General features: G+C 38.0%; 1 protein-coding gene across 12 annotated transcripts in view; it reads left to right on the top strand.

Moving 5' to 3' along the window:
* ZNF385B (zinc finger protein 385B) overlaps nt 1-26,025 on the top strand; it is a 387,462-nt gene that overhangs the window by 346,999 nt on the left and 14,438 nt on the right. For all 12 annotated transcript variants that reach the window (XM_044768627.2, XM_044768623.2, XM_070508197.1 and 9 more), the window contains one exon: nt 8,799-8,961. In XM_044768627.2, coding sequence (XP_044624562.1) covers nt 8,799-8,961 — 163 coding nt within the window. The remainder of the gene's footprint in view (nt 1-8,798; nt 8,962-26,025) is intronic.

Below are 26,025 nucleotides of genomic sequence, written 5' to 3'. Positions count from 1 at the left end.
CTGGACCTGAAATGCTCTTCTCCCAGATATCTACCTGATTAACTCCTTCACTTCATTCAGGTCTCTGTACAAATGCCCCCTCAACAGAAAGACTTTCCTTATACCTAAAATGGCACCCCATCCCATCATAGTCTACCCTCCCTACCTTTCCTTATTTGTTTGTAGCACCATCTAATGTATTATAAATGTATCACATCACTTACCACTTAGTATCTAAAATATATGTAAATTTATATTTCATTGTTGATTTCCCCATACTAGAATGTAAGTTTCACTAGACCTGCATTCCACAGCACTTAGAATGATGCCTGGAACATAATAGGTAATCAGTAAATATTTGTCGAATGAAAGAATAAATGAAACTTAAGTGTTAAATTCCTGCTTTTTAAGACTTTTCTTATTCTGTCCAATATATTTTGTGTTCAATTCAACAACTCTTTGTTGAGTGTGTACCATGTAATAGGTGCTTCAGAAGACTCAAAGATGAGTCAGACAGTGCTCACATTGATCATATCATATATTATATGAACAACCTTTGTTGTGACTATTATTGGTGAGTAGACCTTTTAGACAATATCACACAGAATCAGAAACTGGAAGTTCACTTAGCATTCGCTGATTATATCCAGATATTTTGGTATTTATGGGTGAATCAAAGTTACAGTCATTTTTATTTATTTTTGCCTCCAGTAGACCAATCTTTTATACGTAAAGAAGGTTGACCAGATTAATCTGGGATGAAAACTTCTAGTTCAATCTGGTACTTTAATGTAGAGACAGCCTTAACATGTCCCAGGTTGGCTAAGTGACTACTACAGATGTACAGTTTCTTTATTTTCTTTTAGTTAAATTTGTATGTTTTGAAAGGAGATAGTATTAATCTTCACATTTACATATTTCACTTAATTTTGAATTATAAAATGTCTGCTGGGTTTTAAAAATTGGTTTATGGCTTTGAGGTATGAGTTTTACAAAAATCTATTTTGTAAAAGAGGTTTTCAAATGAGTAATGATAAATAAATAATATATTAAACATATATAAAATATTAGTAAAGCCATTTTTCAACCAATTTTCTGAGCATTGCATTTTCAAAGTTACTTTGCCACTTTTGTCTACGTTAAGCATATTATATGTCAAACGTAAGGAGACACAATGCAAATTCTAATTTTAGATTTATTTTGTATCATTTATGTAAATTTCTTTAATATGGAAATGGAAGTAAATGTAATACCTTCTAGACTGATTAAAAATTAATGTGTGGAAGCCTGGGAGCCTAATTTAAAAGACCATCAGAAGACTTGAATTAGTTAGCTGTAGAGTCACAACTTCAATGCATAGACTTGAATTATATTGCATTACTTATCACTGAGTAACGAAAATGGCTCTTAGAAAGCACACAATGGCAATCCATTTCCCTACTGAAAGGGCTGCACCCTCAAACATGGTAGAAAGAAATCTGGGATGTAACTGTGAAATCACTATAAACTCTGAGCTACCCTTCTTTATAGTGCAAGGTAGCTGAGAATCACTAAGTAAAATTTGCTAGTTTAATATAAAATATGAAATTAATTTGAGAGGTGGATAATTTCCACTTTTGAATACTTTGGGAAAATCACAAATGACTCAAGAATATTAAGTAATTATTAACAAACCCTTAATGTTTTGTAATGTATTATAAAAATAAAAGATGTTCATGTGTTTCATAAAAATTCTAAGATTTAGACATTCTAACAGGTTAGGTCCCCATATGCATAATTCTTTGAGAAAGTTAGATATTTTTATAAATTATAAATGTTCCCATCATTTCATATTCAAGGTTATGTTAGTGTACAGAGCACTAATTTTCCCACTTTGGCATAACTTAGAGAATATGGCTTATCAAGTGCATTCTGTGTGACTTCATGGTTTACTCCCCCTTATAATTTGGAAGGGAGATTAAGGGCATATTTCACCAGGGTTCATTTACTTCATTTTGCCTCATTTAAACTCTAGTGCACATAGTAGGAGTTTACACATACATTTATCATTAAGTTGACTCAAATATTGGCCCCCAACCTAGAAGACAAAGTAAATATACCTTTCAAAAGTTGTAATGTAGGGGTCAGTCTGGTGGCACAGCGGTTAAGTTCACACGTTCTGCTTCAGTGGCCCAGGGCTCACCAGTTCGGATCCCAGGTGTGGACCTATGCATCACTTGGCAAGCCATGCTGTGGCAGGCATCCCACATAGAAAGTAGAGGAAGATGGGCATGGCTGTTAGCTCAGAGCCAGTCTTCCTCAGCAAAAAAGAGGAGGATTGGTGGCAGATGTTAGCTCAGGGCTAATCTTCTTCAAAAGAAAAAAAAAGAAAAATATTGTAATGTAATTAAAATGGAGAAGTAAACAGTCTGTTTTTTTTTTAAAGATTGGCACCAGAGCTAACATCTGTTGCCAATCTTCTTTTGTTTTTTTCTTCTTCTTCTCCCCAAAGCCCCCAATACATAGTTGTGGATTCTAGTTGTAGGCCCTTCCAGTTGTGCTGTGGGATGCCGCCTCAGCATGGCCCGATGAGCTATGCCATGTCCATGCCCAGGCTCCAAACTGGCGAAACCCCAGGCCACCAAAGTGGAGCACTCAAACTTAACCACTCAGCCACAGGGCCAGCCCCGTGGACATAAATTTTAATTGTGGCCTAATTTGAAAATAAGCAGAGGACAGGAGGGGAGAGCAGGATTGAACAAATCAAAGGATTTGGGGCTCAGATCACAGTTGTTATAGCCAAGCTCAAATAACTGTCTCTTACACCCTGCTCTCTACTCAACCTTAAACTAGAAACAGGGTATGTGTTTGGATATTCAGAGAAAGAATCTTAGATTTTGGGAAATCATCTAAAATTAATAATCCACCTTCACATAATTAAAATATAACCTCATTGGGAAAATGAGGCAAACTTTTGTTCACTTGGAACTCTATAAGAAAAAATTTAAAAAAAAAAAAAAATCACTTTATTGGGGCCAGCCCAGTGGTGCAGTGGTTAAATTCAGTGTGCTCCACTTTGGCAGCCCAGGTTCGCGGGTTTGGATTCCAGGCACAGACCTACACGCTCATCAAGCCATGCTGTGGCAGCATCGTACATGCAAAATAGAGGAAGATTGGCACAGATGTCAGCTCAGGGAGAATCTTCCTCACCAAAAAAAAAACTCTCTTTATTAAAAAAGCCACTTTTTGCTATATTCCAGATGATTTTAAACTCAAATGTCAGTGTTTTTCTAATTCATCATGTAAATTCTGTCATAGTTCTTAGGTTCATTTATAGCTTCTCCATGTTTCAATATGTAAAGTAATTCCACCAATGAATCATGCACCAGAAACATGAGCATCGACTCTCTTAGCTGACTAATAAGCTACATTTGAAAAATTAACTTGAAGCCCACTAAATATCTTAACATTTTAAGAAATTAGTTAATTTGCCTACGTGGAACTTTTTCTATAATGTGAACGAATATGTATGTAATGCTCTTTTATTCAAATAGTGGCAATTGAAAGCAGCTGCAACCCAGGAATTCTGCTTCTGTCTTGTGATGTTTGATAGAATCTAAATTAGACCCAAAGAGAATTAGCAGTCTAGAGTGTGCCTCATTTTCTTCCTAGAGAGCCACCACATTCTTCTTTAGTAACAAAGAAATATTTGGAGTTGATGGCTTTTTTTTATATATACCTTAAAAACAGTAAATGTGAAACATCATAGCCAGAAATCTGGCCCTGCAGGACACCATTTGCATTGAATTAGATATGAATAGTGCTCCACTCCGCCTGGAGTTAAGCCAGGTGGTGACCCTGGACAGGCCACAGCAACCTGGAGTGTTTCACTTAGCTGTAAATTAGAAATTAGCAAAGACTTTGTGTCTTTTTAAGCTAAAAATCTCACAATGGTTATAATTTTATCTGGACTTTGTTTTCAACAGATCCCAGTAGATGAGGATTGAATGAAGTGAATATCAAAGCCAGTAGTATGTCATTACTGATATTGCAGGCCTTACAATTGCAAATATCAGCAGAAAGACTTACTAGCAATCTTTGGATTACGTAAGCCTTTCTCTTGGGTGCATCTTATGTTTCCTAAGTTGTAGCTTTGTCTCTGTGAGTGTATGATTTTGTCAATGCAATAAGTATGTGCAAAAAGTATTTTAATAGGTAAAAATAGTCTTATGTTAAAGCAAAGATTCAAGTAATTATTTAGCTATTACTCTAATTTTGGTTTGTTTCTTAATATGTTTGTCTATAATAATATTAAGCGCTATGTTTTTATCTCAAATAATTATTAAAGCTTCAACATAAATAATTTAGTTGTTCTTTTAATATGGGATTATGGTTTGAAGCTAGTTAAAATCTATGATGTAAAAGCAACATCTTACTTCCTAACCATCTATACAAGATACCTACCAATACAGCATTTGCTTTTTTAATTGTAGGACACTATTATCTCTTTTCTGCTCCACAGGGGATAATAGTTTTCAAGGTACCATGATGCGGCGGCCTTGCCCTGTTGTTCCTTTTCTTTCTGTGTGTTCTAGAGATGCCGAAAAGCGAATGTGCCCGGGAGCACTGCATCGTTCACAGGACTTCACTGCCCTGGCGTGTACTGGCCCCTTTGCTGAAACCCTCCCCTGCACGCTGCCACTTCAGAACCCTGCCCCAAGAGCAGGGCCCTCTCTGATGTCCCTTTTTCACGAAGCTTCCATGATCCCCTCCAATCCGACAAGATTTACCTCTGCTCTGACTCCCAGACTTCCTTGTTGTTCTTGACCTCCCGTTTTCCACTCTCTGCTTTGGGTTATAGTTATTTGCATGCATGTCTTTTCTTCCAAGTACCATTCTTGCGAGTAGGGGTCTTTGTTTTTAATCCTTCATTATGTCTAGCACATGGCAGGTGCTAAATAATTCTTTGTGGAATAAATAATCACGTTTCCCCTTGTTAGTTTAGCCTGGTAGTTCATTTGACATCTGTTTTATTTGGCATTTTAGTGAATGGAGTTTTTCTGAAAATTAACTGACCTCTGTTATTTCCCATATAACACTGCTTAACAAATTGAAATCTAAGGTCTCAGAAAAAACAGATGCCAATAGTTTTAATGATGTACTTTTCTTTAATTATGAGAACAGTTCTAATTACTTTTTTAAATGCAACAAGATTGGTTCTTTTGGTAAATACGTAGTTGAGGACTTTCTCCAGCAACATTGCCCTTCCCAGGCCTCTTTGTGATTCTGTGTTTGGACTTTCTTTCTACACAAAGTGAACACAGTTTAATATCATGTTTCAAAATCCTAGCCACGTCTCTGAAATCCAAATTAGAAATAAAGTAAAAAACAGAAATGGGAGCACAGTGAATTTTACAAGTTCTCATTATTACATTTTTATTTTTCAAGTAATACATTATCTCATTCTTTATCTTTTTTGTTTGGACTAGTAGAGTCCTGAGAGATGTAGAGGATTTGGAAAAGTGAAGGGCTTTAATAACAAAGATGGAGATGAATGGAAGGAAAACATTCCAGGATCTCATTTCCTGTCAAAGCTACACCTCTACTGGTGGGTATTCAGATAGCTGCTGGAGTGACCGCTGAGAGAAGAACCTAGATAACCACGAATTCTTGTGTGGAGGTCACTATGGTGGCTTAGGCAACTCTCATTCTGGCAACTCTTGGCAAGTGATTTCTATGATCACTGCCAGCTGGGGGCACAGCAGCCCTTTTGGCGGAGAAGCAGAAAGCAAACCATTAGTGCTAGACAAACATGAGTCTACTGATTAGTCATCGAGGTGTAAAGTCAGTCGGTTTGGTCAACCAAGTCTCTTAGAAGTGACACAAGAGCCATTGTTGATTGGACTTGATTGTGTTTCCTAGTTCATGGGTTTTCTGGCTCTTGTCCTTGTGTCTTTCACTCCTCAATTAAGGAAATTCCTAGATAATGAAGTCAGGTTAATCGTGTTACTGTTTAACAGTGTCTCATTTCACTTGAAGATTTGCCCAGGATTTAGAAGGTGTTGACACTCTCAGATACAGTCCTGAGGATAGCAAAGTGCTACTACTAAGAATACCACATGGGAATGGGAAAGATGCCCACTGTGAGTGAGTGCCTGCCACTGTGTTTATTCCACAATCTCTCCCAAACAACAGTCAGTAGAAGCTACGAGCCCTTGTTGCACCTCTCTCCATGCCCCAGAGCTCAAAGGAAAACGGGCCATGGCTAGGGGCACTGGATTCCATCTTGGCATCCACTGAGGTGTCGCTTAGCTGGATCTTTAACCCAAGTGCTAACTGATGCTGTTAACTTTCTGCAGTGATGCCAGGAAATAATAAGGAGGAAATGACACTCTGCTTATCTTGTGCTAGCTGGTTTTATTCAGGGAACCATGTTTCTTTTGCCAAAAGGCACCAAAGTAACATCACGCTATTTAGTATACTTGGAAAGATGAATTATTAGGAGGTCTTCTGATGTCTTGTAGGAACTGTTATATACCTAAAAAGCGAGACTTTCTTAGCTGCTCACCAGAAGGATCAGGCCTGGTATTATGATAGTAAATTTCCCATGAATTAAGCAGATATTCCCTAGGTTTATAAACTTGTGTTAAAATATAATCCTTCACTGAGTCATTAAAAGCAGTGTGCTTTTTGTGTGTGTAATTTTTCACTTCTAGTAAAGTTATAATGTTAACCTAGTGTGAGTCTGTGTATGTAAATGTGTGAACATGTCGTTAAATAGGGGTGCACATGGAAGCATTTCAGACCTACAAAGTGCCTTCTACATCTACCTGTGTGACTTGATAAGTCATTTAACTTTTCTAGGCTTGGTTTTCTGTTTGTAAAATGCTGACTAATGGTACTACCTCACAGGGTATTATGAGGATGAAATGAGCTGACACATTTTGAACTGTGCTTGGCAGAGGCTCCATAATATTAGTCATTTGTCTCAATGATATTAGTCATTATTAATATTACTTCACATGATCAATTTTTAAGATGTTGTGTATTTTCTTAATTTATAGCTACCCAACTATATGAGCTGATTTAACCATTCTTGGTTGGTAATAAATAAAGGACTTAAAATAATGTTACACTTTTCCCCTCCCTCGAGATTTTTTTTTTCAATTTGACGGAGAACAAGAAGAGAAGTCCTTGGGCAAACCAACTGTGAGCAGTGATAAGTCAATGATGATCTAAAGCGATATTTATGAAAAGCTATTCAGGAGGTTAGGGATTGTGTACAGTCAATACAGGGCTATTGACCTCGGGTGCCTGGGGTTATATGCTAGGGAAAACACTGACTTTTGTTTTTTTTTTTTGAGGAAGATTAGCCCTGAGCTAACTGCTGCCAATCCTCCTCTTTTTGCTGAGGAAGACTGGCCCTGAGCTAACATCGTGCCCATCTTCTTCCACTTTATATGTGGGACGCCTGCCACAGCATGGCATGTCAAGCGGTGCCATGTCTGCACCTGGGATCCGAAATGGTGAACCCCGGGCCGCCTAAGCAGAACCTGTGCACTTAACCGCTGCGCCACCGGGCCAGCCCCAAAACTGATATACCTTTAGTTGAAATATAGAATTAAAACCTGGCTCGTTCTGTCCATTGTCACTTCTACCTACCTACTTACACACACACACACTCTCCACCTGTATTCCGCTTGCTGAGGAAAATGAATAAAAATGTTAGCATAATCACCTTCAAACACACAAGGGTATATAAGGAAAACTGATGTAAACAAAGTTATTACTTTAGAAATCCTCTAATCAAACTCATTTTATATGATAGGTTTATCATCCATTTCACTTTTATAACTAAGCTAATATAGAAAATATGTTTCAGTTTGTTTTGTTTTTTTTAACCAAATGCATGTTTACATTTTCAGGGTCTATTCAAAATAAAATTGAAGTGAATATACTTAGATTCCTTTGTTAATATGTACATTAGCATGACATGCCAAAAAGATACAATCCTTGTTCTTTAGGCAGAGGGGAATTTTCCAAATGTCAATAAATTGACGAAATGTTTTTCTCGTTTTGCTGTACTTTGTTTTTGTCTTTTGAAGATTTTTAGTCATCGCTTGTCTTGATCTCTTTCTTCCTTTTGATCTAGTATTGAAGTCGCGGTTCCACCTGTGCTCTGTGCACGAGTGAATGTAAGGCTAACTGCTTTGACTTCAGAATCACATGTGAGATCACAAACAAGAATTGTCCCTCCCTGCTTTGTGGCTTGTATCATCTGTTCTTGGAACTGGAATCATCAAAATGACGCACGAAGCGCATGTAGATGACTCCAAATTGTAGTGCCATTTCCACTCACTAGCAGGCTACTTTGTCCCACCAGTTGCTCTCAGAGCAGAGCCCAGAAGAAAGTAGATGCAGACGGACAGGTTTGCAGCTGAAAGGAAACAAAATGGAATGGTTGTGGAAGGACATGCCTGGGTAGGATGCTCAAAGGAAGCAGCTTGCTGCCGGCCCAATGTTTGAGAAGTGACCGCAACGGGCAGTGGTGAGAGGGCACTGGTGACAAAGCTCACCTTCATCCCAGTTTTGCCCTGACCCTGTTGTCCACTCACGTAGTGTCTGGTTTGTAAAGACGCAGATCCTCTGTGTTGTGTAGAAGGTTTCAATATACAAAAACCTCTTAGATCCTGGTATACCATTAAATGCCAAAAACGTAGTGGAGGGCTGAGTTGTAAATGTCTGTGGTTCCTATGATTGAATGTATTTTCTCCTGCATGATCATCCATTGTGGTGTTTGTAAGTAGCAGAAAATGAGCCTGATTTGTTCTCCTTTGTAGAGCCAGGCCGAGGCCCACTACAAAGGAAGTAAACATGCCAAGAAGGTCAAAGCACTAGAGGCAACGAAAAATAAACCCAAAATGGTTTCTTCCAAGGACAGCGCAAAGGCTAATCCCAGCTGCTCCATCACTCCAATCACAGGCAACAGCTCTGACAAATCAGGTCAATGCCACTTTTTGTTCTTTACATTCTTTGTGTTCCTCCTGGTCCCCTGCCCCAACCCCATTCTCCTCCCCTCAGCTGTTGCATGTTACTCTCCATGGTTTGTTCTTATAATATGAATATGTTTCCTTCACAGGAAGGGTTATGTGTTTGCCCGGAATCTAAGCATTTGATGTTACCATTCCATATTGTTAAATATATACATTGAAGTATATATGTGTGTGTGTAAATATATCTATATAAGTATCTATGCATGAAAATAAGTAGAGGCAGCTTAGTCAAAATGTGTTTAGACAAAAATCAAGAAATGCATCTAAAATACCAAGTTTATTATTCCTTTCTATTCATTTTATGTTTGGTTTTTACTACAGACTTTTTTTAAAACTTGTTTTTAAATAAAATAGACGTTTTTATATTCTCTCACCCCAGTAAAGGTGAGTGGAAGGGCAGAAAGGGGAAGTTTTCTGAGTGGCATCATTAAATGGATCTGGAAATGTGTTCCATAATAAAAGATTTTGATTTTTGAAGATCTTCACAGAGTTCCCCTCAGAGCTGCAAACGAATTTGAGGATTTGAAGGGAACTATTTACAAAGTTATGAACTGACTACAAAAGAACTTTCTATAATTGGAAATGGGCTACTAGTGGGCGTGCCTCTTAAGAAGAGTCTGTATTTCATAATCCCAATGAATCAGCAGATTTTCTGAGTAGCTTCAAACTGAATGATTCAGAGAGAAGGGAAGAAATTCATTTTTCTAGCATGTATACCATGAAATTGGATGTTAAACAGGCTTTCACACACTCATATCTGCCCCTGGAGGCCACAATGGCTAAGTCATCTTGTTTCCGTGATTAATTGAGGAACAGTGTCTATCAAAGGAGATTAAGAAAATATGTCCTTTTCTCTTATGTTTGACTCTTTCTTTAGGGACCTCTCTGTTGTTAGAAACACAAACACACAGGCACACACACCCTTACCCTTCTCTTCTGCTCTTCAAATCATTGTAGAATTTGAGGAGGAGACTTAAGAAGGCTTTCCTGTGGCTGCCCAGGGCCTTTGGAAAAGAGCAAATCCATTACTGTGAGAGGAAGTTTCAGAAAAGCCTAGTCAGACAGAGAGACGATGTAGGAAGGAACCATTATTGATTAGGTCCCGTAGATGCTGGTTCCAAAACTTGGCAGCCTGGAAGGTTATTTGGGTTAGTGAGCTAACCCAAATTTGGTTAATAAAGACTTTTTGTTCTTTGTATAACAGAATCACTAAATCATGTCGTGTGATCAACAGATAATAAATATTAGATTATTACATTGCACTTCTCCCCTTCTAAAGTTACAAAGCCTTTTTATGTATGTTATCTAATTAATCTTTAACCCAGATCTATCAGATATTAGAGTCAAAATACAAAATACAAAATACAAAATAGCAAACCCAGGCGAGGTCCACCTTGGGGCCGTTATTTGCTGGAGGTTACTCAGTATTTGGAAGAACAGGATCTATCATTGCTTGGCTTCCTGCTTGGTTTCATTTTCCACACAATATTGTTGCCTCTATGAAACAGAACTCTGTCAAAGGTTTTATTGCCTGAATTATACTCTTTACCTGCAGCAATACTCATAAGCAAAATGATGGAACAATGGAGGTTAGTGTCACTCCATTCTTTCAGCTTATTTTGTGTCTTGAGCTAGTAGCACGGTTCGTAGGTACTGTAAATGTTCCAATGTTGCTATTGCGTGTGCTCACTGCTCCCCTTAAGTTATATTATTTTTTGGGAATTGGGTTTGCTCTAGGGATAGTAATAAAAGTAATGAGCAGAAGAAAGTGTTAAAAATGGAAATAGAGAAGTCTCAATGACAGAAGAATCAATAAAAGAATAGAAAGCAATTAGAGAAGGAAAGGTGTGGAAGAAGAGGAAAGGAAGTAGGAAAGAAAGTCAAAGATTAGGGGATAGACCTAAGGAAAGAGTGCTATGGAAAAAGAAAATCCACATAAAGGGGCCTGGGTCACAATCACGACACGCCTTATACCTGCAAGGTGCCCAATGAGCTTATGTTAAAAGAAAGTTTAACAATTCAAGGCTTTTATTTCAACCCTCGAATGCTGGCGAATGCTCTGTGAAACAGAGAGACTTCCTGAGCAGCTGGATTTGCCTAGTGAGCAACAGGAACGCACCAGGGTCAAGTACAGCAACCAGGGTCAAGTACAGCAGAGTTCTAAACAAGGAAAGAGAAGTGGGATCTAGAAGAACCCCAGGGGCTGAGAGTGGAGTGAGGAGGAGACAGATAACCACAGAATCACTTCCTCGGGAGCTATGAGGCAGTCTTCAGTCCTGCACGCTCTGCTTCCTCTGCCACTTCCCTATCCACCCGCAGAGTACCTGTGGTCCAACAGTACCGGCCTCCCTTACCATGCCACTGTGCAGAATTGGACTAGATGTAATGGAAACCACCTATTATTTAGGGTTACCTCATTTTCCATGTTTCCTTACTCAAAAGTTGTATAAATTATTTGGTAATTCATTGGTTGGGTCATTCAAATTACTTTTTTGTTTCTCCATATTTTATATAAATGTTAATACTAATGAAATATTTTATTTGTTCTATTATCTCCACAAAAGCAATACCAAAGTTGTTGAAAGATGGCACTGTTTTAAAAATAAAGTGGGTTGTATTTGCTAAATAGAGACATATTCTTTTGTCACCTTTAACTGAATGTTGGCTACTAAGCAAGAATTTCCACATATGTTTTGTAGAATTTTCAAGTTGGGAAATTAGAAGTTTTGCCCAGATGGGAAATCGGGTCTAAATAGTGTAATACATAACCTTTGTTAACTACCTTTCTAAATCCTTAAAAAGCTTCCACAGCTTTGTCAGAATCATAGATTTTTTTGGTAGTGGGTTCTTATTTCATTTAAAACCTGTCTTAGAAGAAAAGAAGACATGAAAACTTCATAAATGGTCTAGGTGAGACGTAGAGGGGTGGGGGAGGGAAGAAGAATGGTGACTGTGGCACTTAATTGGATGAAATCTTTTATTTCTGACAACATTGCCTCTGAGTCAGCCAAAAATTAAAGTAAAAGTCACAGTGAAAAGTCATGGTTGACTAGCAAATCTTAGGAGACTGAAATTCCCTAGCATTGGTCTTTTTCTTCTTAATGAAGAGCTCCTGTCAAGTGGGCTTAGGCAGTATCTATGTGATTGTTAGTTATTTGAATGAAAAGTAAAAATGTTAGTTACTTGAGGTCTCAGCTGCCAGATTTCAGCTATCCAGGCATTCACAATATCTATAGAACTGATTAATTCAATTTCCATTTTCATGTTTTAGCATCAGTAACCTAGCAGTAGAATGTTGTTCAATGAAGGCGAATCATGAGGGAGAGGAAATAGCCAGTTGTTGAGGGAAGAAGCTTCTGGGAGAACAGATCCTGAAATTCCCTGAACATCAGTCAGGAAAAGGGTGATTTCAGAGTATCTGACAAGGTGCATGAGACCCACAGATGACCTCTCTCTGCTCCTTGAGAATACAGAGTATTTCTTCTAAGAAGTGGCCTAACCATCTTCCAAGAGCTAGAAAAGCCTTCTTACCTGCTATTTTGGCACGTGGGACAACCATTTTTTTCTCTTATGTTACGTCTGGAAACGTAATTTGCTTCATAGATTCTGGTATCTGGATCTGTGCAATACGAAGAGATTTGTCATAATGGAGCTATCAGATAAAAAAACTCCAGGGTGTCATGGCAAGCTTTCTTTTTTTCTTTCTTTCTCAGGTCAGTAAACAAAATGAGTTTAAACTACAATAGCAAGAATTTCGTTGATTATAAAAATCTCTGACCACATGATTGGGAAAAAAAATAAATATGTTTCATTAAAGGCAGTTAAGTAAGAATAGCTGTCCCGGGGGCTGGCCCCGTGGCCGAGTGGTTAAGTCTGTGCGCTCCGCTGCAGGCGGCCCAGTGTTTCGTCAGTCCGAATCCTGGGCGCGGACATGGCACTGCTCATCAGACCACGCTGAGGCAGCGTCCCACATGCCACAACTAGAAGAACCCACAACGAAGAATACACAACTATGTACCGGGGGGCTTTGGGGAGAAAAAGGAAAAAATAAAATCTTTAAAAAAAAAAAAAAAAGAATAGCTGTCCCGTTTACTTTTGAGAAGTTGGGGTAGAATTAAATGTAAAATCCAGAGAAATGGCCTTTTGGTCTCCTAGGATCTATCCCAACTTTTAATGATGTATCAACGGGAGTTCAAAACATGGTAGGAGGGAGGAGAAATGTGCTTTGGGAGAATTGGGGTCAAAACACAGCAAGCATTAGGCAGCTTCAGGAAGATGGCTAGAACATATTGGACACTCTACCCAAATTTCTCCCTGGAGTTCAAGTGTCATAATGCCATATGACAGTACATTTCCCTGTGATAATATGGCCTATATATCAAATTGAATGCTCTTTTGTGACAGCATTTTACCACCCATAACAGGTCCAAAAACCCAGAGCCTTTGAAAAATCTTATTTCTTGAAAATAATAAAATATTGTGAGAATCAATCTAATGATAAAATATTGTGATAGTCAACCTAATGGTCCATATGTCTAGTCTTTAGCACGAGATGTTTTTTTAAAATTAATTAGATATTAAGATGGGGAAAAATACATTTCTAGTTCAAAGTATATAAAGCTATTTAGAGCTAAACAGCCTTTAATCAGTTGCTGTCTAAACAGATGAAACAGATGGAATGACTCAAAATGCTATAGATATATTTATAAATGCAATTAAGAGCAAAGATGATGGAACCAGCATATTCTGCTTGAAATACAACAATAGGAACACCTTAAATTTGTTCAGTTTATAAAATCCAGTCACATATATGTTTTTGTATGACCCTCTCAACAACCCTGTGACAGGGAGGGCTGAAATTAGTATCCATTTTTCATTCATTCATGCAACAAGCTTTATATCCATTTATTCACTCAACAAATATTTATTGTCTATAGTAAATAGTATAGTATTAATGTATATTTTACCAGATACTAGGGTGCAATAATGAACAGAAAGACATTTTCTTGCCCTCAAAGAGCTTCCAAGCTAGTGTTGGTTTTTCTTTTCACTGTGTTGGATATTAGGGTTGCAAAGGAAATTAATATATAGTCATCACTTTCAAGCTGCTCCCAAAAATATGGTTACAACAAAGAACCCGAGTCTTGAAAAGGTTAAATGACTTGTGTAAGTTTGCACAACTCATACCCCAATAGCATCAGAGCAGGAGCTCAGGGCTTGTTGTTCCATGCATATTCCATTATTCCCATTACTTCTAAACTTCTCTGATTGGAGAAGTAAAAACAAGTATCCCAATGGGCAAAGTCAGAAATCAGTAAACCACTGTTTTAAAGAATTAGTAGTAGGACCATATATTACTTTTTAAATTGCTTGCTGACTATTGATATTTTTTAGTAGGAGCTATGGCAATGAAAGAGTCATTAAGGCTTTGTTTTATTGATAATCCTTAATTCCCCTGCAGTATGTTGTCTGTAGCGTTTAACTGTAATAGAACAAAGCTTTAGAAGTTACAGATCTTTTCAAGGGCAAGTTTGAATGAAAACACTCATTTCAGGTAAATGACAAATGTTCTCAAAGCTCCAGCTTGACAATTGTTGACTTTACGTGTCTAGAGACAAATATACTTACTGAGATAGAGGTCACACTCGGAAGGGTATTGCCAATATGGCAGAAGCCTTGAACTGCCTCCTACAGAGCCCAGTTGGGTTGTCCTGAACGCTGTCCATGTTTCCAGTAGAATTTTGAATCAGTCCATCTTAAAGATTTCCACTGGGGACAAGGAGATGGTTTTGTTTATCCTATACCCATGACCATACCGTGGAGACTGTGAGAAGATAGTCTCAGAAAAAGATGTAAGAAGAAAGGAAATAAGATAGGCTACCTCAGAATAGCTCACTTTAGTTTTCAGCATGTTGCCTTTTGCATGGTGTCAATTCCTCAGGTGTGAATCCAGAGCAGTTATTAAATAGTAGATCAGTCTGATTCACCTGGAAAGGCAGCAGTGCATCTTTTTATGGTCACCCTGTTGCCTTATGAAAGTGCATTTTCAATTTTGTCAAAGAGTTTTTCTGCCAAGAATACAAATGGAGACCCTTGTCTCGTCATTTTTATGGGTTCCCCTGTGTGTTTCACAATTTTTATGTGTTGTTACAAATGGGGCCAAGTTTTGCAAATGACAACTTCTCATTTCCGCTGTCTGCCGCAGGACTCCATCCATTAGCCAGCAAGGTCTTCCTAACTGCCTCTTCCCCCATTTCTGTCTCTAGCAACAGGACCTTGTGCTGTTGAGTAGAAGAAAATGATAGTTTTCCGCTTTAGCAGCATCTGTCATTTATAGGCAAGGGCCGTCATAAATTTGACATACATCTATCTAAATCCAGGAGGCTGAGATTTAGTGTCCCTCATAAAATAATAGATTAACTATATTTATGACAAACATCTTAAGCCTAAAATTCTTGGGTACAATCATGTAGAACATAAATTGAGTCCCATCTGTCTAAAGAAGCCATTATACTAAGGCTCATATTTTCATGAAATGTACATATATTATTAAGACTTTCTAAGTCAATTTAAAAAATGAAACTACCTCCAACTTTGCCCATGCGCCTTGAATTTGACAACAGCATCCTGCCAGGAAAGGCTGAAGATTCTTATGTAGTTAAGTGTTTGTCATCCTCTGGAAACTAACATCTGAAACTTTTGAGCATTTTCTGTCTCTTCGAAACAATACAGGGTATTTACTGTTAGGTTCTCCACTTTGAAAGATATTTCCTAGTGTTGCCCTAAGAAAGTGAACCAAAAGCTGAGATTGACTTACTGAGGATCTGTTAACTTATGATTTACTAGGGATATGTTATAAACCATTTCAAAAAGCAAAACCTTGGCTATCTCCTTGTTAAGGCTTATATCACTATTAAAAACTTTCCTTGTCTTCAGACATATTCATTTTAACTGGCATTCACCTCTTTTGATTACATTTATTTACAACCTTCTGTACTGAAAAGATATTGGAGTATAAAAGGACTTTGTATGTACATTGAATAATTTTTAAATACACAACCATAAATGCCCTTGAGATTTTAACAAAGGTTATTACTTACATTTTTATGACACGCCACTTATTTGCTTCAGGGAGAATTCTCTTACAGTGATATATTTTTCTGAAATGAGTGGATGATCAAATGGAACTACTCAGTAAATCTTTGTAGATTCTGTGGGCAGAGCACTGGTACCAGGCCCTCTGGGGGATTCTGGGCCCAATTCTCATGATGCTCATGGGCTATTGACACACCAATTTAGCTGTAGAGTACACAGCTTAAAGTGTTCTTCATAGAAATACTTCTGAAGTATTTTCCTCTTTCCTGACTTCTTTCTCGAGAATTAGGTTCAATATCACAGACTCCAGGCATAGTATTATGTAGTAATGGTTTGGTGCTCTCATCTCTATAGACCAGTGCTATCCAATGAAACACTCTAAAGTGATGAAAATGGTCTATAATCTGTGTTGACCAACATGAGTGCCACGAGCCACACATAGCTAGTCAGCACCTGAAATGTGGCTGTGCTACTGAGGAACGGAATATTTATTTTATTTAATTTTAAGTAGCCACACATGGCTACTGTATCGAACAGCACATCTATAGACTGCGGTACTCTTTGCTCTTTTGACTAGCTATGACTCCAGAGAAGGCATTAAATTCTCCGAACCTCCCTTTTCTCATCTGCAAAATGGAATAATGCCCTCCCTATGTCACAGCAGTGTTGTATGGATCAAATGAAATGATTGGGAAACAGCTTTGCAAAGTGTGAAGCATAATAAAAATGCCTATTATTGATGTTCTTACAGTTTTTTGGTTTTTTGTTTTTTGGTCCTCCTGGGGCATCTTATTTCAGCTGTCCCTTCTTGCTGCTGTCAGTGAGAGGTGACAGCTGCCCCTTGTGATGGTCAGCTGTCCCATCTTCCATTATACTGCACCTAACATAGTATATTCTTGAATACCAGATCCAAGCTTATTAGACTTATATGCAAAGAATAATTTTTACAGTTTTACTACTAATAATTAATGTTTAACTGAATGATCATTATGTGCCGGGTACTAATATGCTAAACATTTTATTTATACTATCTTATTTAATGATTATAACAATCATCTGATGGATACTAGAAAATGAGACCTAGAGAGGGAAATAATAGCTCAGAGTCATTCAGATAGAAAGGAGTTTCAAGGCCAGAGTCTCACCCAGGCAGTACTTCAAGTTTACTACCATGATATGCTGCCTTTGGATGAAGGTTTATGGACTTTACTGCACATCCTTTTGAAGGCTGTTTGAGATTGTTTGTCACTAGGTCACACTTCAAGAAGTCTGACATCTCAGAAAGATGTGTTATTTCTTTCCCCACCCTATTTTACAATTGGTTTTGTTAAAAAAAAAAAAATCAAGTTTTGAGTGGCTTTGAATAAGGATATATTAACCAAGATATGATTCTTAAGTGCCATTTACCTACTTCGCATGTATAGCTTAGTAAAAAGAGCATGAGCTTGAAGTCAGACAACTTAGCTCCACCTCACACTGACCATATAACCTTGGCCAAGTCATGCTCACTGACTTTCTATATCCCCATCTATAAAATGGGAGGGCTAATAGCTACCTCCAGGGTTGTTGTAAGGACTAATGAACTAATAAATGTGCCTGGCTTGGTGCCTATCACCTAACAGACACTTAGTAAGTGATAGCCATAAAAAGCAATTGTTTGTTCAAGGAAACTTCCAGACCCTGTCCTTATCTTGATTTCTGCAATCATTTCATGCCAGGCTGCCGTGCAACAGTGGCCTGCACTTACATTCCTCTTTATGTGCCTGCTTTATTCCCTTGTCGTAATTATTTGGACTTGTGTTTTCATTCCAGGATACTAAGGCTTGATGAGCCTGACTCTCCCAGTGGGGCATTTAAAGATGGAAAGACCTTGTTGATCTTCCTCCATTTTTGTGTAGTGGAGGAAATGTCTTTCTACCCATTCTCCCACTAGTTAATGTACTTCATCCATTATGTCTCCTGCAGCTCCTGGTACTTCATCCTGCACATGGTAGTCATATGGTTAGCATATATTAAATTAATATCAATAAGTAGAAGTTAATAGGGGACGCTCTGGTGTATTCCCTAGAATGTGGTCAGGGTAAGAACATGCTGGTTAGCTCTTTTTCTTCTTAATCAATAAGGTGGATGCCCCACCTCACAGCTCAACCGTCTGCTCTATGTACAACTACAGAATCAAAAGAAGAGACAAACCATCCATTTGTTGAGGGAGAAAATTGGGTGTTACATGTGCAGAAGCAGCCGTCTGGAGCCAGCATGGCTCCTGAGATCAAAGGAGTCGGGAGGAGGGTGTAATCAGAATGAGAAACATGCCCCTGCCTGACAAGTCCCTGCTGGCATTTATGTCTGTAAATACAGAGAAATTTGTCAGCCCATATATTTTATTTCTAGCTTCTTGCAAAAAAATTTTCTTAGTGTACAGTTTTTTAGTATTTCTTGTGTACTATTAATTAGTTAGCCTCTAGAAAAGATGTGCTTTGTTTTCTTTCAGATATGAAATTACATAAATACTAGAATTTCTTGTCACAATAGAGATTACTTTATTCCTTGCTTTCAAAGATCTGAACTGCTGTCAGAATCTTATGATGATTTTTGCCTATTTAACTAGCATAACGGCCATATCTAAGTCAAAATAATTTGTCTTCTCTAGCACAATATCTTTGTTTTTAGTTATCTAATAACAAATAAAATCTTTTTATGCAATGTGGAAATTAATTAGTGTACTGCATTTTGAGTTTAGGAAAAGTTATTTGTTTTATTCTTTTTGACCAAAATTTTACCCAATCCCTTGACTAATCCATAAGACATAATGAGTAATATCCAGTAAGTACTTTGAGAGTACTTTTTTTAAGTATTTTGAAAGTCATTAGCAGATGTTCTGTTTATATTACTTATGGCATTTTAAATTGAGAGAACCTTTTGGAAAGCAATGTCATAGAATAAATCAAGAACCATAAAAATGTTCATTCCATTAGACCAGTTAATTCTTCTTCTTATAATTTATACCAAGGAAATAATCCTAAATGCAAAGCAAGAAAAATCAAACGTTATGCATGAAGATACCCATCATAGTATTATTTGTATTAATGAAAAATGGAAACAAGATGATCAGTACTAGGGAAATTATTTAAATAAAGTATTTGTACCCAATAGAATATTATGCAGCTTTAAAATAAATAAAAATAGCAACATGAAAAATGCATGTAATATGTTAAATCAAAACTTACAAAATGGTTTATTCATGCATTATATTTGCTTATATTTATTGAACCTCCACTGAATACCTGGCACCATGCTAAGCACTGGGTAAACGACAGTGAATCAGGCAGACTTGTGCCTTGTCCTCGTGAGAAAATGTCTGGAAGGGAAGATACTGAACAAGTGATGACAAGCCTGATGAGTGAAAAGCACGGGCCACTGACCTAGTCTGGGAAGGAAGGGAAGGCCTAGGCAGGGGATTTAAGCTTTCTATGTCTGATGGGTGAGAAGAAGTTAGCCAGGCAAACAGCGGCCCCGGTTTGGGGGTTAAGGAGAAGAGTATTCTCATCAGAGGGACCAGTAGGTACCCCATAGACTTGAGATGTGAAAGACTATGCTGTTTAAATAACTGAAGGAATGAAAAGACACTTGGGGACAAGGAAGGGAATTTAGGATGTTGGTAAGAAAGTGGTTGAAGTGATAGCTAAGGAGAGAAATGAAGGCAGAATGAAATGATGAGCATCAACACGCAAATTCTTAACCTATATTTGTACATGGGTCCCTGTGAGTGACTAGTGAAGCCTATTCTCAGAATAATGTTTTTAAATCATAAAATGAAATGTATAGTTTTACAAAGAAAACCAATTATATTGAAATTCCATTGTCAATTTTTTGTTGTGATATAGTGATATAGAAACAATGTGCTAAACAAGATCTAGCAACAAGTCTAAGATCTACCACAATTTTGAAGTGGTAATGCGCATAAATGGTATTTCAGGCTTTCCATGAAAACTGTAATGTCTGATGAAAATATCTGACTTCCATTGTAACAAAGTTACAGATCCTGCTAAGACTGCTCTAGTTTGTTGCCTTCCTTTATAAATTTAAGGAAATGCCAAATTTCAAGTAGAGATAAATGAAAATAAAGATACATTTTTTGCCATCCAAGTTCATGGATCCCGTGAACTCACGGGCCCCTTGGAAGTCCACAGACCCCAGATTAAAAACTCCTGTTTGCTATGATAGGGTTATGGTTGCTTTTTTCTTTTTTCCTCTACTCTCCACACGCTATGTTATTTGCATTATAACCTCTTCTAATGACTTGGTGTGGTTTATACATCTCGGGGCACAGGTAGGATGGGAAAGAAACAGCCATTTGTTTTGCATTACAGTTGGGAGATTCACAGTCCGTACTGCAATGTCATGTCTCTTCTTTGCTCAGTTCTCTTATGGTCACAGTCATAAGCTCCCATGTTGCAACATTCCTAAGGGACCTAGCATGACGAGGAAGCCAGACAAACCCCTTTGGAGGCCCAGGACTCTTGGATTAGTATCACTTTTTAAAGGAGACTTTCTATGGTCAACAGACTTTCTCCTGCAATCTGTGGGTCTTAAATATAAAGCTGGCTTTGACACCTTTGTAATAAAGCAGCAGATTGAATTTAGGCACAAATGCTAGACTCAAAATATGAAAGTATGATTGGCTTCTAGCGTATATTTTTAAAGGATTGATAGCTTTCTTAGGCCTGGGCAGTCCGGCCCCTGAAGGTTTCCATAGTCTCCTTAGGGCAGGCAGGACCCAGTTGGGTCCGTAAAGAGAGAGAGAGCCTATACGTGTCTCACTGGAGCAGCTGGAGCCAATAAGCTTGTTTGCTGACAGTAGTATCTTTTTGTATTTTCTCTATTAAATAAAGATACATTTTTTAGATGAAGAAAGACTCAGTTTCCCCAACATCTCTCAGGCTAACCTTTCTATTATGAGTGTGTACCTCTCCCTGAGTAGAGCATCATTAACCCTAACCTCTGCATCTAGAGAAGAAGGAGGTGGGAGGAACAGCTTCAAATGTTTTCCTTGCACCATATGAATCATGTTTCCTCTGTAAAGGGCTATTCATTTAGAAGAGAAAGAATCTGCTCCTTATTCCGCCTAGAAAATCAGTTTTTAATTTTATTCCTGGTTTTTGAATTGTTACTGGACCTACTCCCTGAGGGACTTGATTTGAGTGACATGAGTTACTTATTCTATTTTCCATAATAAAGCTGCCTCAGAAATAGCTGTTTCACATCTCTCGGTGACAAATTGGAAAAGGGGCAATTTTTCAACCTGAAAAAGTTGAAATATGATTTGTCTATTGTATAAGTCAAATGGCTGGAAAACTACACAAAATAGGCAAAAGCTGTTCATTAGATTCAAACTCTAGCAAACAAGCCCTCTTTTGTGCTCCCTTAGAAAAGTGGCAAGTTGACTAGTGTCAGTGCCAGCTCCTCGAGACAGAATGTAGGCTGCCAGCTTTCAACAGGGTGATATTTGGAGATGCCACAGTTTTATCTGAATGTGAGATTGACAGCTTCTGCTCCCCAACAAAGTGGCACGAGGGACAACAGGTCAGTTGTCGTGTGGTGCTCAGACAAGGAGGGCAATGACTGTCATTTCATTGGACTACAAAATCACTGTAGGGTTTAGCCCAATGGCCAGACTCCGATTGACGTAGGCTTTCAAATGGAAAGAGCAGGGATGTCCTAAGTCAGGGGATTTCTGTAGCCTGGCAGGAAATTACAGTACAGGAACTGTTTTAACCTTTCAAAATTAGTCGCCTGACTTTCATGGGTTCTAACATAAATCAGCTTTTTTGTTTTTTTAAGGTAAAACAATGATTCAGTGAAGAGTCACTTTAATTTATAGACAATTTTTCCGGCTTCCAGGATTAGTCTAAAGGCCAAGATATGAAAATTAGACATAAACACACTTAATTAGGAATCAGCAAGCTTCACAGTGATCAACAGTTCTGGAGGAGAGAGGGTTTCTGGAATTTAGCTGGAGGCATGGTAACATGGCATTGGATGTGAAGGGCCCACCAGCATCAGACTGGCACAATGTATGATATTTTAGTGCTCTGAGAATTTCACAAACTGGCTTTAATTTCTGTGTCTTCCCTTGGCTACTTGATGTTTCCAGGCTTGTCACTTAAGTACTCTGTTTTGTTTTTCACATCTGCAAAATAGCATAAACTATATAGAGCTCTTTCAGTTTCCAAACATGGCCCAGCAGTTCACCCTTAAGTGGGGCATTGAGATCAGACATTTTCCAACAAGAAGTCCTATGACTAATAAAGTAAGTCAGCTAATGAGTAGTTGTTGTGAGATAAACTAGCCCATACTATACTATGCTGGGTAACCCTTGGGAACACTTGGAATCAGATCTAGTTGAAAGGAAGCGTCTAGTTGAAGGAAGCCTAAATGGGTGTCCTGGGTACTGGATGTACCCAGTGTACTGGGACAGTCTCCAGCCACCTAGTGTAAAGGTTATGTGCCTTGGGGTTTAGGTTGGTCATGAGTGGTATCATCACTTAAGACACAAAGCCTGCATAATGACACCTTCAGTGATGGACATCTCTTACCCAAAATGATGGGGGAAATTAAATAATGTCACAAGACATAGTGCTTGGAATTTCTTAAAGGGCATCATTGCACAAATATATCAACCATGCAATTGTTGATAACGCGGATGAATATAGTATGATGTAATTTGTTACCGACTGCTTACAACATTGCCAGGATGGGTCTTTGGGATACAAGCCTGTGATGAATCTCCCAACAGGACAGCTATAGTTCCACAAGAAAACTTGCCAGAGAACAGGACAGCAGTTTAGTTGCAAAGAGGACTGGCTATACTCTGGTGACATTTTGTTTCCATGTGTACTTTAGAATTTTTAGCAGCGGTACGTGCTTATTGTTTATATGTAAGTTTGTGTGGGATTTTTAATAAAGGAGATAAAGAAATCCACAGATTTGTTCATTTTATCAAACATCAAAATGTTGGACCTGGCACAAAGGAAGGTGTTTGTTATTATGACTGTCCTAATACATCTCAAGGAGATTCAGTCTTAAGAGCATTGTTTCAGTCTCAAATTACATTAATTTATTGCTCAAATATATCTCTGGCAACAATGATAAAAGTATTTTACATAATCAACAGCTGAAATGTATTTGTCTGTTCTATCTATATTTATTTCACTAGTTATGATTCAGTTATTAACAGTGAATTTTTCTTGCATTTTTATTTGTGAGGCTAGAAAACACTGCATTGAATTGAACATTCCTTATTTCAACAAATTTATTGCCCACTTACAGTTTTCTGTACACTGGGTACAAAGGTAAATTAAGACATTATTCCAGAACTCAAGAATCTCTTTCCTGGTAATAATTTTAAGTGCAAAAAAATTATTATAGTCAATGTAAGATCATAATATAATTATATTAAAAGGACTATGAGCATATAAAGAGAGAAGGCAGGAGAAGGTGGGTTCAGAGACTCAAAGTAGCAAGATCCGTAAACAAGTTTTATGGTAATCCAGAGAGAATAGATGAGGGCCAAAATGAGGCCATGGCACATAGTAGATGCTGATGAATGTCTGCTGGATCGGAGGGGGAATAAGGCTGATGGAAGAGATATTTAGAAGATAGTGTCAATAAACTTTGGTCATTCATTAAATGTAGAAGATGAGAGGGAAGAATTTAAGAATCATTATTGGCAGTTCCAACATACAATTGATAATGTCATTAATTGATATGGGGACCACTTGGAGAGGCCCTTGTTTGAAGCAGCTCACCCATTTGATATCAGGAATGTTGAGTTTGAAATATCCATGAAACATCTAGAAATAGATATCCCATAGACTGTTATGGAAAAAAGGGTCAGGAACTTATGGTGAAGGCAGTGATTTCACCTGTGGATTTAGGAATTTATGTCAATGAAGTGGAAGAAGTCACTGGAGTAAATTAGATCATATAATGCCCAAGAAGAGGATAACAATGTGACCTTGAGGAATGCCAACACTTAGGGGCAGGCAGAAGAATGGGAGCTGGTGAAGGGGGCCTAGAATGAGCTGTTGTCGAGGGTGAAGGAGGACCAGGCAAAGACAGTGTTGTGGACATCAAAGGGAAAGGCATTTCCAGAAGGAACTTGTGCCCAATGCAAGAGAAGGTTGAAGAGAGACCATTGGCTTTTGCAGGAGGGTAAAGATGGACAGGAAGAGAGGAAGTGGAAAGAGCCACTTCACACAACCACTTTGAGTTCATCACCATAGAGAAGGTGGGTGGAAAGTTCCAGGAGCAAACCAACTCGGAGAATGACTTTTGGAACATGTAAGTTTCAGCATTTTGTAAACATATAGAACCCAGTGCAAAGAAAGTAGTTGAAGCTATAGGAAAGAGAGAAGAGATTTAAAAGATAGAGAGTCTGGGAGGAAGCATATACCTTTTCCTCAGAGAAGTAAAGAAAATAGGTGCTGATGGAAGAAATTGTAACATCAGGGGTAAACTCATCCAGCATCGCTATTTCTCTAAGAAATAGGAGAGCAGACATTTGCTCATGAGAGGTTTGCAGTATTGGTAGGGATCTTAAGAAGAAGGATAAAGATTCCATTGGGAAGTTGACTGACTAGTTATTCCTCTTATAGAATCACTTTTTTCCCATTTGTTTGTCTGTTTTATTGACCTGTTTTCCACGTATATGACTTGTCACTATATATGTTCCTAATTTAAGCAAATCTAATCTATAAGATTACAGAATTTTAAAATGAATGTGTTTATTGCATTGCCAAGGGAGTTCTGCTTTCAAAAAAAAAATCTTTAAATAGTGCATTCAAATTATTCCAAGATTTTCCAAGCTCTTTTTGTACCTCATCTTTCTAATAAATAAAGGGAGGCAAACTGACTGTTGTATCTGATCGATATCTGCAACATTAGTCTTAAACCTGTTCATTTAGACACGTGTAGTCCTGTCAGACTACAAGTGAATACCACCGATACAGTGATGATGCTCAAGCATCTGTATATCTCTTACTAGATTTTGTTTTGCAAAGAGCTCCAAGGTGCCCAATTGGCTTGTTCATCTTGCAGCTTGCATGCTGCTTTTTCTTTTGCAAACCCATTAACTACCTTAATGGAATTCTACTTTAAACTTTAAAATATCTGTCATCAGTTGGTGGTTTCTATCACTTGTCCTATGTCAAATGTGTAGATAAGGAGGGGACAAATGAGGCAAGGCTTGAGAAGTCTTCTACAACACACCAAGGGACATACATACAGCTTCGCAGTGTATTTTCATCTGCTGCAGAGCCCCATGGGCCTCTCAGCTTCATTTCTCACAAGAATGCACAACTGGTAAGGAAGTAGGTACTCTGACTGACACTCATTAATTTCTCATTATTCAGAAAATGGGAAGATAAAGAGAAGAGAATGATTTCAGAATTCCTTATCGAAGTGAGCTAACTTGGTTTAATGAGTGTTAAGCAGTAATATGGGCATTGCTTTGTTTTTCAGAAGAATAATGAGATGTTGGACAAGGTGCTTGTGAATACAGGAAAGAATATGACCCACAGTCCTTTCACTGCATGCCTCTGTTGCTTAATTCTTTTTAGTACAATATTAAGTATAAAAAGGAAAATTTAATTGTAAAAAGTGACAAGCAGTATCCTTCGCTGACCTCAAAAAGCACAAAGTATGATCTGTTGAAATTGTGGCCTTGCTTTCCCGAGCACTTTTCTCAAGTTTTGGGGCTCCTTCACTGTTCTGGAAGGACTGTCTTGGAAAGACATTGGTAGATATCAATGGGCAGGGCTTATGGTTTTTCAACGATTCTTTTTGACAAATGGCAAATGACTACACAATAAGCAGAGAACCTGTTACATTTTCATTGAAAGAAAAATACACACATTAA

Source organism: Equus asinus, chromosome 4 (assembly GCF_041296235.1).
Source record: "Equus asinus isolate D_3611 breed Donkey chromosome 4, EquAss-T2T_v2, whole genome shotgun sequence".
In the NCBI taxonomy this organism is placed as follows: domain Eukaryota; kingdom Metazoa; phylum Chordata; class Mammalia; order Perissodactyla; family Equidae; genus Equus; species Equus asinus.
Note: the sequence above shows the minus strand (reverse complement) of the source record. Positions and strands in the feature narration are given on the sequence as shown.